The following is a 14,361-nucleotide window of genomic DNA, read 5'->3' on the forward strand; positions in this document are numbered from 1 at the left end:
GGTTCACAGCAGGCTGACTTGCACTCGAACAAATTGCTCTCTAGAACGGCAGTAGAACTCTCTCTAGCGGCTAACAGTAAGAAGAAAAGGAGAAAAGGCTATATCTGTTTCGCGAGTTTTGTGTTTCTTTGGATGTGTATATATTCTATATGGACACACAGTCCTGATTTAATAGAGGTAAGTGTTGCGGTTATCCCTAACATGAGGAGAGGAGAGAAAAGGAGTTCAGCCTATGTGGAAAAGACTAAGCGCTACCCGCGCCCGACGCAAGCCATTCTGGAGCGCGACCCTTGCTCAAACGCCTGGACATCATTCAAGGCAAGAGCGCGACCGCGCCCTCCACAGAAGAAATCCGAGCGCGCCCCGCGCTGAAGCGCCTGGACATCGTCCAAAGCTAGAGCGCGACCCGCGCCCGATGAAGAACAAATCTGAGCGCGACCCGCGCCCATGCCTATTTTGGCAGGATTCTATTTTTGCGGAACCCACGAGGTTTTGCAATACAGGTTTTTGGCAAAACCTAACACATGCTGAGACACAGCACACAGAGAGGAAACCCAATCTTGAAAGCTATCAAGATTGAGAGATAACCTCTACACAGATACAACCCTGTAAAGAGAAAGGAGTGATCTAGTAAGGTGAAAGACTCAAGGAGTGATTGTAATCTTTCTTCCCACTTTATAAAATGACAAGCTCTTGTGGAAGTAGGCACCATTGGCCGAACCACGGTATATTTTTGTGTTGTGGTTTGCTTTTACTGCTTTGCATTATTATCTGTTGTTAATAGTTGTTTAGCGAGTTGGGCATGTTAGTTTGGTTGTAGGGAATATTTAGATTATTGATTGGAGTGGTTATTGTTCAAATACAAGTTATCTATTTAGTGGGGAATCGATTAGTATTGGTATTACAGTAAGATCGGTCACAACAGTCGGTTTCCAAAACAAATAAGGAAGAGAGACCAACTAGGAATAGAAGTCCGAAACTTGCTGCTGAAGCAAAACAAGTTTAGGCAATTGGCCAAGCCACTACCCACTAGTGCGACACACACAGTAACCAATGTGGGAATATCTTCTATGCACTAAAGTAGAGAGAACACTCTTTGTTCATCTCCTCCACTTTGCATACACACTCTTAGTCATTTGAAATACAAGAGATTCCAACAGGAAGTGTAGAATTTAACACCTAAATAAATAGACAAGACACAATGATTTATAGTGGTTCGGTGCCAATGTGGTGACCTACGTCCACGAGAGAAGAAAGGTTTTTTATTTTGCTTGAGATAGCTAAGAGTTTAGGTTACAGAGAATTTATATAGCACAACATGAGTGCATATTCGTGTTTATATGTTTCTATAAAGGATTGGAGACTTTCCTTTATAGAAAATATAAGAATCTGATAAATCTCTGCAAATACGGACTAGGGCGCACCTGCGCTCCAACTAGCCTTGCTCAAGGCGCACCTGCGCCCTTGCCTTTCTTCTCCCACACTCCCCCTCAAGTTGGTGCGAAGATATCCAGCGAACCCAACTTGGAGAGAATATCATGGAACTTGGAAGCCGGAAGTCCCTTGGTAAAATGTTCCGCAAAGCCGTTGGTCACTTCAACAAAGGAGGTAGTGACAATGTTGGATCAGACTTTTTCATGCACAAAGTGACCAGTCAATTTCGATATGCTTAGTTCTCTCATGAAACACCGGATTTGCCGTGAATGTGCATAGCGGCTTGATTAACACAAGAAAGTGTAGTTGGCATATGCAACCCAAAACACAAATCCTTCCGGAAAGAGCTGCGCCGATGATTTCACTGGTGGTGGAAGTCATAGCTCTGTACTCAGCTTCTGCACTAAAACGAGCCACTACATTCTATTTCTTGCTCTTCCAAGTGACTAAATTACCTCCCACAAAGGTACAATAACCGGAAGTAGACCTCCGATCAACCGACATCCCGCCTAATCAAAGATCTGTAATGCAGTAATAGATGTATGCCCATTTTTCCGCATCCAAATACCTCTGCCTGGTGACCCTTTCAGATACTACAGTATTCTAGAAATTGCATTCATATGTGGAGTCCTTGGAGCATGCATAAAACGACTAACCAAGCTCACTGCATAAGAAATATCTGGTCGGGTAATAGTTAAATATATTAGTTTACCAACTAATCGCTAATACTGACCAATGTCAGTAAGAAGATCACCAGTGTTGTCCAACTTGGCTCCACTATCAGTTGGAGAATCAGATGGTTTTACCCCCAGCTTTCCTGCTTCACTCAAAATATCCAACACATACTTTCTTTGATTCAAAAATATACCTTTTTTTGAATAAGCAATTTCGATCCCAAGAAAGTACTATATCATCAACATAAATAAGAACTATAACCAAGCTTGTCCTGCTAGATTTAACAAATAAGGAAGGATCAGCATCACTTCGCTTAAGACCAGTCATAGCTAGAATAGAACTGAGCTTGGCATACCACGCTCGTGGAGATTGTTTAAGTCCATAGATAGCCTTTTTTAACTTGCATGCTAATCCGACCTTAGTCTCCTTCGGATGTCCAGGTGGGATGCTCATATACACTTCTTCTTTAAGATCTCCGTGTAAGAATGCATTTTTCACATCCATCTAAAATAATTTCCAGTCTTGATTCACAGCTAGAGATACAAGAACTCTAAACGTATTCATCTTTGCAACTGGTGCAAAAGTCTCCTTATAGTCCTGACCATACGTTTGGGTGAATCCCCTTGCAACAAGTCGAGCTTTAGACCTCTCTAATGAACCATCACTGTTGAACTTATTTCTGAACACCCACCGACAATCAACAGTTTTCTTTCCATACGGTAACATAACAATATCCCAAGTACGTGTTATTCTCGTCTAGAGCACGAAGTTCTTCTTGCATCGCCTTTCTCCATACTGGACGAGAGTTAGCTTCTCTAAAGTTCTTGGGTTCTTGCACATCATCAACTGTACTTAGAAAAGCATGATGAGATGAAGTGATATTAGCATACGTTATATACTCCTGTAGAGGATATGTAACGTTATGCAAAGAATAAAAATTCCTGTGAGTCACTGGAGGATGCCTTTCTCTATCAGATTTATAGTAATCCTTGAGAGTTACTGGAGGTCGTTTCTCTCGTTCAGATTGTCTAGAAACTGGAGGAGCTGGAGGGGCTGGAGAATCACCAGAGCGCACCCCGCGCTCAGTTTGCTCAGTCTGCAAGCGCACCTGCGCCCCATCTACTGGAAGTTGTGGATCACCAGAGCGCACCTGCACCCCACCAAAGGGCACCTGCGCCCCATCTACTGGAAGTCGTGGATCACCAGAGCGCACCTGCGCCCTTGCTTCAGTAGCGCCCAATTCTTTAGTGGCCGGAACTGTACCTTCACCAACCACTGGGAGAGGAGCCAACTCAGCCGTAATAACAATTGGGAGAGGTGCCAAATCTGCCAAACACTCCCCCTGGGACCGATTCCCAGGCACAGCTGAATCATGAAAGAAGGCTTTAGATTCCACAAAGCGGACATCACGAGAGACAACTAATTTCCTTGTCGCAGATCAGAACATATGTAGCCTTTCGTGGTGTGGAATAACCAACAAACACACATCAGCGTAGTCTCGAAAGCATCAAATTTATCTCGATGAATGGCTTGGCGATGCACATAATGCATACACCCAAACACTCGCGGTGAGAGAGATCCAAATGCCCCCGCTTTGAGCACTTCCAATGGCGATTTAAAACCAAGGACCCGACTGGGAAGACGATTAATCAAATATGCAGCAGTTAAGACGCCATGCGACCAATAGTGCTTAGGAACATTCATGCCCAACATAAAAGCACGAGTGGTCTCCAAAAGGTGTCTGTTCTTTCTTTCAGCCACACCATTCTGCTGAGGTGTGCCAACACAGCTAGTTTGATGAATTATCCCCTGGCTACGAAGATACTCAGGTAACATACCTTTACAAAACTCAGTGCCATTGTCAGATCTAAACATCTTGATATTAGCACCAAACTGGTTAGTAATCATAGTATGGAAATCCTTGAATACAGTCACAACCTCAGTTTTCGATTGCAATAAATATAACCATGTAGCACGAGATTTATCATCAATGAACAACACAAAATAGTTATAGCCATCATAGGAATTAATGGGAGCAGGTCCCTGATAAAAGTTATTTTACGTAATCTAACTATCTATGCGTAAACACAAATAATCAATTTACGTAAATACGTGTTTATATCAATATTCCTACTCTCAATAACGAAGTAATATAAGATAGTCAGGATTCGTTCCACTCTTAAACCCTCAAGACTTAATTAGAATTCAACTACTCGACACAAAGAACAATGTGAGAGTAATGTGTGATGTGAAATTTCTAATATCATTATACAATCATTTCCCAAGCAAATCAAACAAGACATGGTATAAAGGGTTGAACTTTGCTTGTTCGAATTTAAAAGGAAACTACTCATGTAAGAATTGATTTAAACTAATAGTAACAAATACTAAATCAATGAATTGCAATAGATGTTTAATGGAAAATGAAGCTAGATTATCAAAAACAACTAACTTTATTAATCTAATGAAAAGTAACAATGATTCAATAATCTATATTAAAACAAGGTATGAAAACTAATTAATTAATGGGATAAAACTCAAAACTAGATCTATATCTATCTTTTTCTAACCCTAAACTCCATTAACATTAGCTTCCTAACCTAACTACCTACCTTTAACAAAGAGTCAAGCTTTTGTTTTTATACTTTCAGATCCAAAAATCGTGCATGGGCTTGGATCCATATTTTGAGGCCGGAAAATCGGGCCCAAAACCCAATTTCTTTAGTCCAAAATGGGCTCTTCAGCTGCAATTGGCTTCGACAAACGTTTCATCCACTTCTGCTCCTCTGATTGGCTCAAGTCTTGGACCATTGAAAAGCTCTTTCCAAGCCGGTCGTTTTGACATAAGGTAGGCCCAATTCCGAGATCTGAGTCCAAAGATATGGTCTTCGGAAGTTCTCACGACTTTGTGAATCAAGCCCGCCGTGGGATTTTGACTTTTTATCTTTTGACCGGGCTTTACAGAGGCTTTGTCTTCTTGAAAATTGGCCTTTAATCACAGAACTCCTTAGCAACCGACCTTTGCTCCTTTATCTCGCTAAAGTGGCACATTTCTGCATATAATGGACTTTGAAGCCTGAAATGCATAAAAACACATAATCAGTATTAACTCTTACTTATTATTCAGATAATTGGTCTAAAAGTACGATTGTTAAGGGGTTAAAACTACAGTTTTGGGCTCTTATCAAACCACCCCCAAACAGCATTTTGCTTGTCCTCAAGCAAATATGAGAAATTAGAATAAGTGACCAAAAATGGAGTTCTATCTACTCTCGTTTCGCTGAGTGCGATTGCATTGACCATATGCAATAAAGCCTTAAACCACTAGAAATTCCCTAGTGGACGAGTTATAGCCTCGTGAGAGTTTTCCAGTGAAGATACTCACAAACTTCATCTATACTACAACGACTAAGAAATAAAACTATTGTTTCCTCATTCATGTCTCAACTCTCTATACATCTCACTAGCAATTGAATAAGAATAACCAAGTCAAAAACCTAAACTAATATATGCATAATAATCAATCATCTAAGATACAAATATATATACTATGAATAATACTATGAAATGCCTAGCAGGTTCGTTTCTGAAAACTCATAATAGCGTCCTTAAGTAGGTCCTCACATAAATGTCAAGACAAAAACCACTCGATTTTTTTCGCTCAAGTTTTATTTCCTCCAGTTGTGCACTTTTACACTTTACCTTAAATCTCAATGACAAACAAGGAAGCCGGAGTCGATCAAACACATCTACCACTTACTATCACACTAACATATTCCTAATTGAGCTAGAGGTCTTTATTAGGTGTTGCGGGGATTAGGAGATGGTTTAAGAAGGAAGGAAATAGATATTCAAAAGGACAAGTCTGAGATAATAGAGTCTTCATATTATGTAACTTAGAGAAAACTTTGTTATTTTCTTTTGCTTCTATACTTTGTTTCCATCCTTAGTCATATTTTTCTTTTTCTTTTCTTTGGCTTTTGACTCCCTTTTATTCTATTTTTGGAGTTTTTATTTATTTCTATTTTTTTTTCTTTTCCTTGGATGGAAACTTCTTTTCTTTTTCTGAAGCAACTAACTAATTTTTGTTTACACAGGTTTTTCTCTTATTCTTTCTTCACTCATTCTATTCTCAGACTTATTCTAGATTGGGTAAGTTGAATTTTTTTTATTTTGTTTTGTTTTTGTAACAAGGTAAAGGAATTGTGGTTTATGGAAGGCTAAAGAAAGGCTCAAAGGGCTTACTAGCGGAAAATAATTCATAGGTTTGAATTTCTGCTATATCGATCCAAAGAGGGCCTAAATTCTCGCTTAGGATATGGCATAGTGATCAAACAAGTGGACGTGTGATTTTCTCTATCCGATTTTACTTCTCCCTTGTGTCATTTCTCAAATGTTTCGGCTCATATAAGGCTTTAGGCTATATTCTCACAGGATTTGTAGAATAAGTATTCTAGCCTAGATTTCATAAACTTATCGCTAACAATCATAGATACTCATGTAATATATTTATAGATAGATGCAAAGATTATTACCTACATATTAACCTAAGTTTCTAACAATTATTCGATGCAAAAGCTACGTTGAGACTTCTAGATTGTTAAGAGCATAGAGAAAGAAAACAATACCAATATTCCTAAGTGTATAGCATAAACTTATTTATTTATATTTTTGAAATTTTTAACTTGAAAACAAATGCATATTATACATATCTATATCCTAACAGATGCCTTAATTACACGTGTTTCTATGCCCCCCCCCAAACAAGAAGCATGCTTTGTCCTCAAAGCATTTAAATAAAGAGGGTAGAAAAATACCATGGAAATGCGTGAAATTCTGGAACATCTGCAAAACAAGGTTAGAACATACTAATATAGAAAATAAAAAATAAAAAACTGACGCAACTCTATAAGAGTTCCACCCATTATGGGGTTAACATAATTAAATTACTTGGGAAATAAGCAGACACTAACTGAAACTAAAAACTTACCTCCACTCCAGCGTTTACTCGTCATCCTCCTCTTCTATAAAGAAGTGAGGTTCCTTCGCATCCTGCCATGCCATTATAATTTGCCATGCTTCACGCCATTTATCATCTATGATTGCTAACATATTAAGCGCCACTTGGTCGGATGGGGTGTAAGGTGTAACCTAATGAGGTTGTATCCTCCACCCTTGCCAAGTCATTGCACGGAAAGATCGGATAATACAATTGGTGGGTCTCACAATTTCGACCCCAACCCAATCCGTGAAACGGGCACAAAAAATAGGGAAGAAACATAGCATAATACGGCAAACTAAAACAGGCATAAGAAGATACTTATGCCTTATGCTATGGGCTCGTGCTAAACTAGACATCAAGGTTCTAGGAAGGTCATGGCACATACGTCCCGTGGCTAAAGCAAGGAAGACGCTGCAAGTGGCATCATTCACGTAAGAAAAAAAAGCCATTCCCTAAAATGTTTAGCATGATCCAAAACATAACAGTTCCTATGTTCATGGACCCGGACTACCAAGGGGCGACGTTATATTCCCCTTGGTCCTCGATAACGAAAAATGCCTGCCCCATAAGCCTCATGCAAAAGTCATAAGTGTAGACATGCATATTATCTACCCAATAGCATCATGGGTCTTGTATTTCAGCGGGCATGGCAAGTCCAAGAACAAATGCTAGCAAGAACCATAAGCGGTTCCTATATTTGTGTGATCACCTCGCAAAACCAAGCACCATAAGTAGTGCTTTGAAACAAATCTTCAAAGAGACTTTCGATATTATTGTAGGAGATGTCATCTCAAAACTACGCCTCGAACAAATTTGCAAATCACCCGGAACAACCCGCAGAAAACCGGAAATTTCCCGGTCTACGGAAGTCGTATGCAGCGCCTCGGTGTTTTTGACTTACAGTGTTTTGGGCGCGAGTCGCGCTCAACTTGGGCGTAGGTGCGCTCTGAGGTGCTGATTTGTGAAAATGGTGAAGAACGCACTACAAGAAAAAAGGCTTTATATCACTGTTAAAAACAGTGATAAAAAGTCTTTTGTCACTGTTTTTTTTTTTTCCAAAACCGTGACGGAGTGGGGGTCATTTTTTTTTTCCCCAAAACCGTCACAAATATTTCCTCTAGACAAGTCTGTATCCACCATATAAAACAGTAACAAATACTTAAAAAGCGTCACAAATAATTATATCGTTTGTGACGGTTTTGACGAAATAGTAATGTAATCATCTTGTAACCATCACAAAAAAGACAACTAATCATGCCATTTTGATTAAAACGGTGATAAATAATTAAAAAAAACAATAAAAAAATAGTGAATATATTCCAAACAAACATCCAGGTAGCTTCACCTAGTGTAACTTCACATACTCCAAGTAAGAGAACACATTCCATTCCAAACAAATTTATTCCAATAAATAATTCCATACAAATATCTGAATCCACAAGCAAAAACATATACAAGATTTAAGCTAATAAATATACGTACATACATTTACATTCACATAGACACTTGTGAATAGTCTTGAACGTAAATAAAGAGACAGTTCTAATAAACTGAACTCAATTCAAACTTAATCTACACTAGAGGATGTGTACGCGTCTTCTTGCGAAAAAGATTCTTGGGCAGCTCTTATCCTGTTAAGATCCCGCCATGCTTGCTTTATGGTGCCTAGTCACTCATCAAACTCGGACTTGTTGATCCTAAGTCAAACCACTTTTTTGTAAGTAAGAAAGGTTTTCACATACTGGTTGTCTTCGCTTCAAGTACTCTCATGCCCCATCAGAACGATCTAAAAGAGAGATAAAACAAGATCGTTAATGTTTAAAACAATATAATATATAATAATAAAACAAGGCTTGGGCTCTACTTCACCAAATGAACACATACAAATCTGGAACGTTGAGCACCCCGCTAGTAATCAAAGGATCATCTTATGCTTCTACTTCAAAAAATAATCACGAGTCTTCAACAGAAAGACGCATTGCAACTTAGTCAAAAGCCCCACAACTAAGAGAAGCCTATTACTCATGACTTCTTTAATTCACCACCAGCCAAGAAACATGATTAAAGTCACGGAGATTCAAATAAATATAAGTCTTGAAGTTACAACATGTTTAATTTGGATAAGCTTCCATTTGTGGAAAGTACATGGCGATTCCTTGAATCGTGGTAGAAGAATCCAAAGAAATTATAAGCTCTTGAAGAGGTTGTAAGAATACCAATATGTTACCCAGCAAAAAAATTGTTATGCCAATGTGGATATAGCAAACAAGACTTCAGCACCTTGCAGTAGGAAAAACGAATATAATAGAATAGGAACTAGGATATATCTAACACTGGAATTGAAGGTGTTCCCTGAATTAAGAAATGACTAAGGACCAGTAGTACAAATTTAAATACATATGTAACAATTTACAATTTCCAAAGCAAGAATGCATTCTCAAATTTATAATATGCCTCTAAATGCATTCAAAGCAGAACATATAGCATTGTCTTACATGACACATTCTGTCCTGATCACAGAATTGGAAGTATAGTTCTATATAGATCATCTAAAACTCAAGTTATATTAAATGTAATGTGAGGTGACCAGTTGAGTACTTGGTTAAACTTAGAATCCCCGGTATTTGATACAAGTCATATAACATATGCAAATTCCATCAAGGTTTGAAGAAACTGCAAGCTTAAAAATATAACAAGTGCAAGTTTCAACTTATAGACTAAACAAAAAGTAATTTAAACGACTAAGAGAAGTTTAAGGAAAATATACCTTCAGATAGTCACTAAAAGTACAATAATAATTGTTGTTCTTCTTCTTCTTGAAAAAAAACATAATCATTTACTTTAATAACTAATTTCCTTAAGCAAATTAAACCAACGCAATAATACAGCTACTACACTATACAATCATAACTTCTTTTGTGTTATGTGGCATATTGAACATGACATTAAACAAATGCAGTTGAGAATGTAACAATGCTCTTAATATAGAGACTGCAAACAACACAGGAAGTCAGATGCACCTATTCAGGTGAGTGACGATCCAAATAAAACATCTACTAATTAAAGTGTTCAGCTGAAGTAAAGGCAGTAGTTCTTCCAATAAACATATAAGGACTGTTGTAGCTTTGAGGGAATTGCTTGTGTGTGGTTGTTTGCGCGTGTAATCATGTGTGTGTGTGTGTGTGTGTGTGTGTGTGTGTGTGTGTGTGTGTGTGTGTGTGTGTGGGCTGTTTGTGTGCGTAATCGTGTATGTCTGCAGTTCCAAAAAACTGAAAAAGCTAACTAGACAAATCTATGGAGATATCGACATCAATACTATATATTCAAGAACATCATCTCTATGCTACTCTGCACCCCACGATTAACAATCATTACTTCTCAAGCCAAGATCAAAGGATTGCAAAGTGACCCAGGATCAAAGGATATATTACAAAGTAACCTGCATGAGGTCTGATTCTTTCTACATCCATAAAGTTCCGTCATGAGCTTCACATCCATTCCAAATAGCCTTTATTTTACTAGTGCTAAATAACAAGAAACTCTCTAATCAAGAAAACCTCATAATATGCAGTTTACATGTAAACATTCCTAATATTTAATGAGTATATAGTCCAATAGATTGACGGATTGACCTACATATAAGCAAGTAGGAAGATGTAGTATATCTTACATACATAAAGGATCAAGGAAATGAATGGATACCTGCTATTAAAGAGATGTATGAATTCCCTTCAACATGGATGGGTATGCTCTAGGCACCAACCTTTTTTTTCGTCTCAACATCCATATTTGGAACAATGACAAATGTCAAAAGACTGCAAGAGATTGAATTTGAATTAAGAGTTCTCAATATTTTGCCCTTTTATAGAAATAGAAATCAAGACAAACCCATACCTTGGATTAATTCATGTGAAGATTTATAACACCTGGTCATGGAAGTGTCCCTATGAAAGGTTGTTATGCAAATGGACTACAAGTAAGTTCAGTTCACAAAGGCTATCAAAGTGCAACTCGATGCTTGTGCATTTTCACATAATCACATTGATTAAAATGCGTGTACATAGAAGTTTAAAAAGAAAAAACCATGAAGTTGCTATGCCAGTTTTGGGTTCTTTGGGAACCTCCTAAATCAGTACAAACTTCAGACTTTTATCATTTAAGCACAAACCAGATAATACCGTGAATAAAGCATATATTTCAAGCCATAAACTTAAAAAAAACAGAACTTCAGAGTAGAAGGAAACAAACTATTTGAAAACCGTATCATCTACCTTGCTTGAGTTAAGTAGAGTGTGCATGTATCTGGTTTGATCCCTCCTTGTAGATTCGTTCTGTAGAGTAAAAAAAACGCGAAGAAAAATAAACATATAAATAAAAAATCATCAACTTTTCTTTTGACACGTTCAAGGTTACCTTAAATATAAAAATAAAATAAAATAAAATAGGAAATTAAGGGGCGAGAAAATATGCATAGCAAAATGAAATTTGTTCACAACTAAGAAGCCGCCACAACCTAAAGCTGAAATTTGATGGCCCAACCACAATTAAGGGAAAGGGAAGAGATGGGTTGCCGCGTGAGCAAAATCAAGTTCATTTAACACAGAAACCACCCCAACCACAATCGAGTTCATCGACTCGGATTTTCAAATCCCCAACCACAATAATACAAATTAATCAACACTGGGAGTCGCCCCATTTACCCAACCAGGACGGAATTCAATTACAACTGAAACTTGAAGCCCTGACGAGAACCAATAGTGGCATTTAAAACCAATTTAAGTAAGATTCACCAAAACAGTTTCAAAGACCCAACCGTAAGAGAGCTGTGAGATAGAGGCCTCCATATCCAAATTTTGAAGTGGGAGAATAATAAACGGGGGTTCTTTTCTTTTCTTTTTTCTGTTTTCTTTTTCTTTTTCTTTTTCTCTTGTTTAAAAGAAGTGGAGTCAACACCAAAAAAGATATATTGGGTAGTTAGTTTTTTTGGTAAAAGATCGGGTAGTTAGTGAAGGCTTCTTAACAAAGAACATAAAAATCAAGGCTTATGTAACTGTTTCCCTTCAAAACGTCACATCACATATAAGTTGTTCGCATATACAGCAAGTGGTAAAAGAATACTTGTTACAGTTTAGAATACAGGAGTGACTAAAACTCTTTTAGAAACTTCACTTAAACCTTTTTATACTATTTGTGACCGTTACAAACAGAACAGTCACAAATAACATTTTAAAACAGTCACAAAAACCTTTTTTTGTACTAGTGAACAACGGGAAACGTGGGAGTGAAAGGTGAGAGATGGAAGTTAGGTGTAGTGTGGGTTGTGAGTGTAGAATGAATGAAGTTTTTATAGGTTTTGAATTGTTAAAACGAATCGGTAGGTTGCCAAAAAGCTTTAAGGCAATTTCTGGAAACAATAAAATTTCCGAACCCGAAAACGGAAACAACTCATATTCTTGATTCTATAACAACCCTAATATCTTTTATACTGTATTTAGACTAGTAACTTCTAAACTCTCTTAGATTTCATCCTACCACCACATCTAATCATAGGTATGCCAATTACGACAATATTCTTAACCTTCACTCCAAAACAAACTCTAAAATGGAGGATCTTCTACAAATCATGATAGAATAAATAATACCACCCTCAAACAATTCGGGAAGGTGGGATTAACAATAAAATCCATGCATAATTTGAATAGAACAACATTATATTAAAATTGAAATTCAAACAACATTTAACTATCAAATTCAAAGTTAACTACGGAATTTAACAACGTAACATCCTATCTACTAAAAATAATAATAAAAAAACAACAACATCAAAACAACAAACAATGAGAAATCTAGCTACTCTTAAAGGGAGCGAGGTGGGGATAAGAATAGGAAGTTTAGTGATCAAGCATGGAAAAACCAAACACCCCACCCCCAAACAAATTTTTGAAAACAGTTTGTAAAAATTTGTTTTAAAATGGGTCTTTTAAAGTCGATTCCCTAGACTTAAAGTGATATATATGTATTTACATGCAGTTTCCCATATATCAATAATCTAAACAATTGTAGATCTTTCCATAAATAGTTAACATGGAATGCACCACCAAACGTAATTAAGCTCCAAAACTTTCTCACGCGAAACTTAGTTGAATAAGAAGGTGTCCAAGTGAATGATCGTGAGTAAATGAATGGTTTTGGAAAATACTTGGAATGTGGATAAGTGTTAGAAGAAAAGGGTGGGAAGAATGATTGGATTTTATGAGGGATTAACTCGTGGATGGTGGTAGGGTGGTGCTCTAGGTAGTGCTTGAGAGGGTGGATCATCACAGCTCTTAGAAACTCGTCGAATTCCTCATCTAGGTTGTTCGTGATCCATATAATTATGGTATTCATCTCCATCTTTGAGGAATTCATCTATCTCGCCTATTGTGAGGTTTAGTCCATCTCTTCTATGGTCGTCAGGCGCGGGTTGAAAATTCTTTCTCTAGTTCGGGCTTATGTTCAAAGAGTCAAAATTGTGATCTTTGTCTTCTTCCATAAGAAGGATATGTACTAGTGTAGGAACGACATCGCCGGAAGCACTAATGTGATATACAAAACTCTCAATAGACTTAACTTCACCTTCTACAGAAAATCTAGTTGTTCATGCGGTTTTTATCCCTATACCTAATATGAGGGGGAACATATTTGTTAACCGTTGCTTTATCTTTTATCACTTTCCAACTAGGTTTCCATATTGGAACCTCTACTACAGTGTAGTCTTCAATTTCTATGACAAAGATTTGGTATGGTATCATTTATAGTTTGCGAGTGATCTTTAGGCATAGTCACTTGGTTATCAACTACTCTCCCCTGAACGAAGGGTAGTGATCACAGAGTAGTCCCCTTGGTTTATATTACCATTACATGAATACTTTTTTATTTCGGCGGTGTTTGTTAACTTAGGATTAGGCAATCGCTTGACTTGGAAACACGCCGGTTTGGTTATTATTTTGGTTAGAAGACATGTCAATAACTTTTTGGCACAAAGATCGCATCATTTGCATCGTTTGTTTTATCATATTAGAGTTTTGATCATCTTTGATCTTTCATCAAGTTGGAGTTTTGTTGCATAATTTGATTTTGTTTCTCCAACAAGGTCACTACTACTTTGTCTGTAGATGGTTGTATTAGAATTAAAGCTTGTTGAGCGTTCATGTCTTGATGTTGATAGTTATGGGTTATGGGTACTAACCTCTATCTCGGTCACCTAAGTT

At 37.5% G+C, this 14,361-nt stretch overlaps 1 protein-coding gene across 1 annotated transcript; it reads right to left on the reverse strand.

The window, feature by feature from the left end:
* Positions 1-2,806: 2,806 nt before the first annotated feature.
* On the reverse strand, positions 2,807-3,984 carry LOC147480415 (uncharacterized). The gene is made up of 2 exons (XM_086578652.1): positions 3,663-3,984; positions 2,807-3,492 (listed from the first exon to the last, which is right to left on the reverse strand). The coding sequence occupies exons 1-2, from the start codon at positions 3,982-3,984 to the stop codon at positions 2,807-2,809; spliced, it is 1,008 nt and encodes a 335-aa protein (XP_086434778.1).
* Between the last annotated feature and the right edge of the window lie 10,377 nt (positions 3,985-14,361).

Source organism: Coptis chinensis, chromosome 8 (genome assembly GCF_015680905.1).
Source record: "Coptis chinensis isolate HL-2020 chromosome 8, ASM1568090v1, whole genome shotgun sequence".
Lineage (NCBI taxonomy): Eukaryota > Viridiplantae > Streptophyta > Magnoliopsida > Ranunculales > Ranunculaceae > Coptis > Coptis chinensis.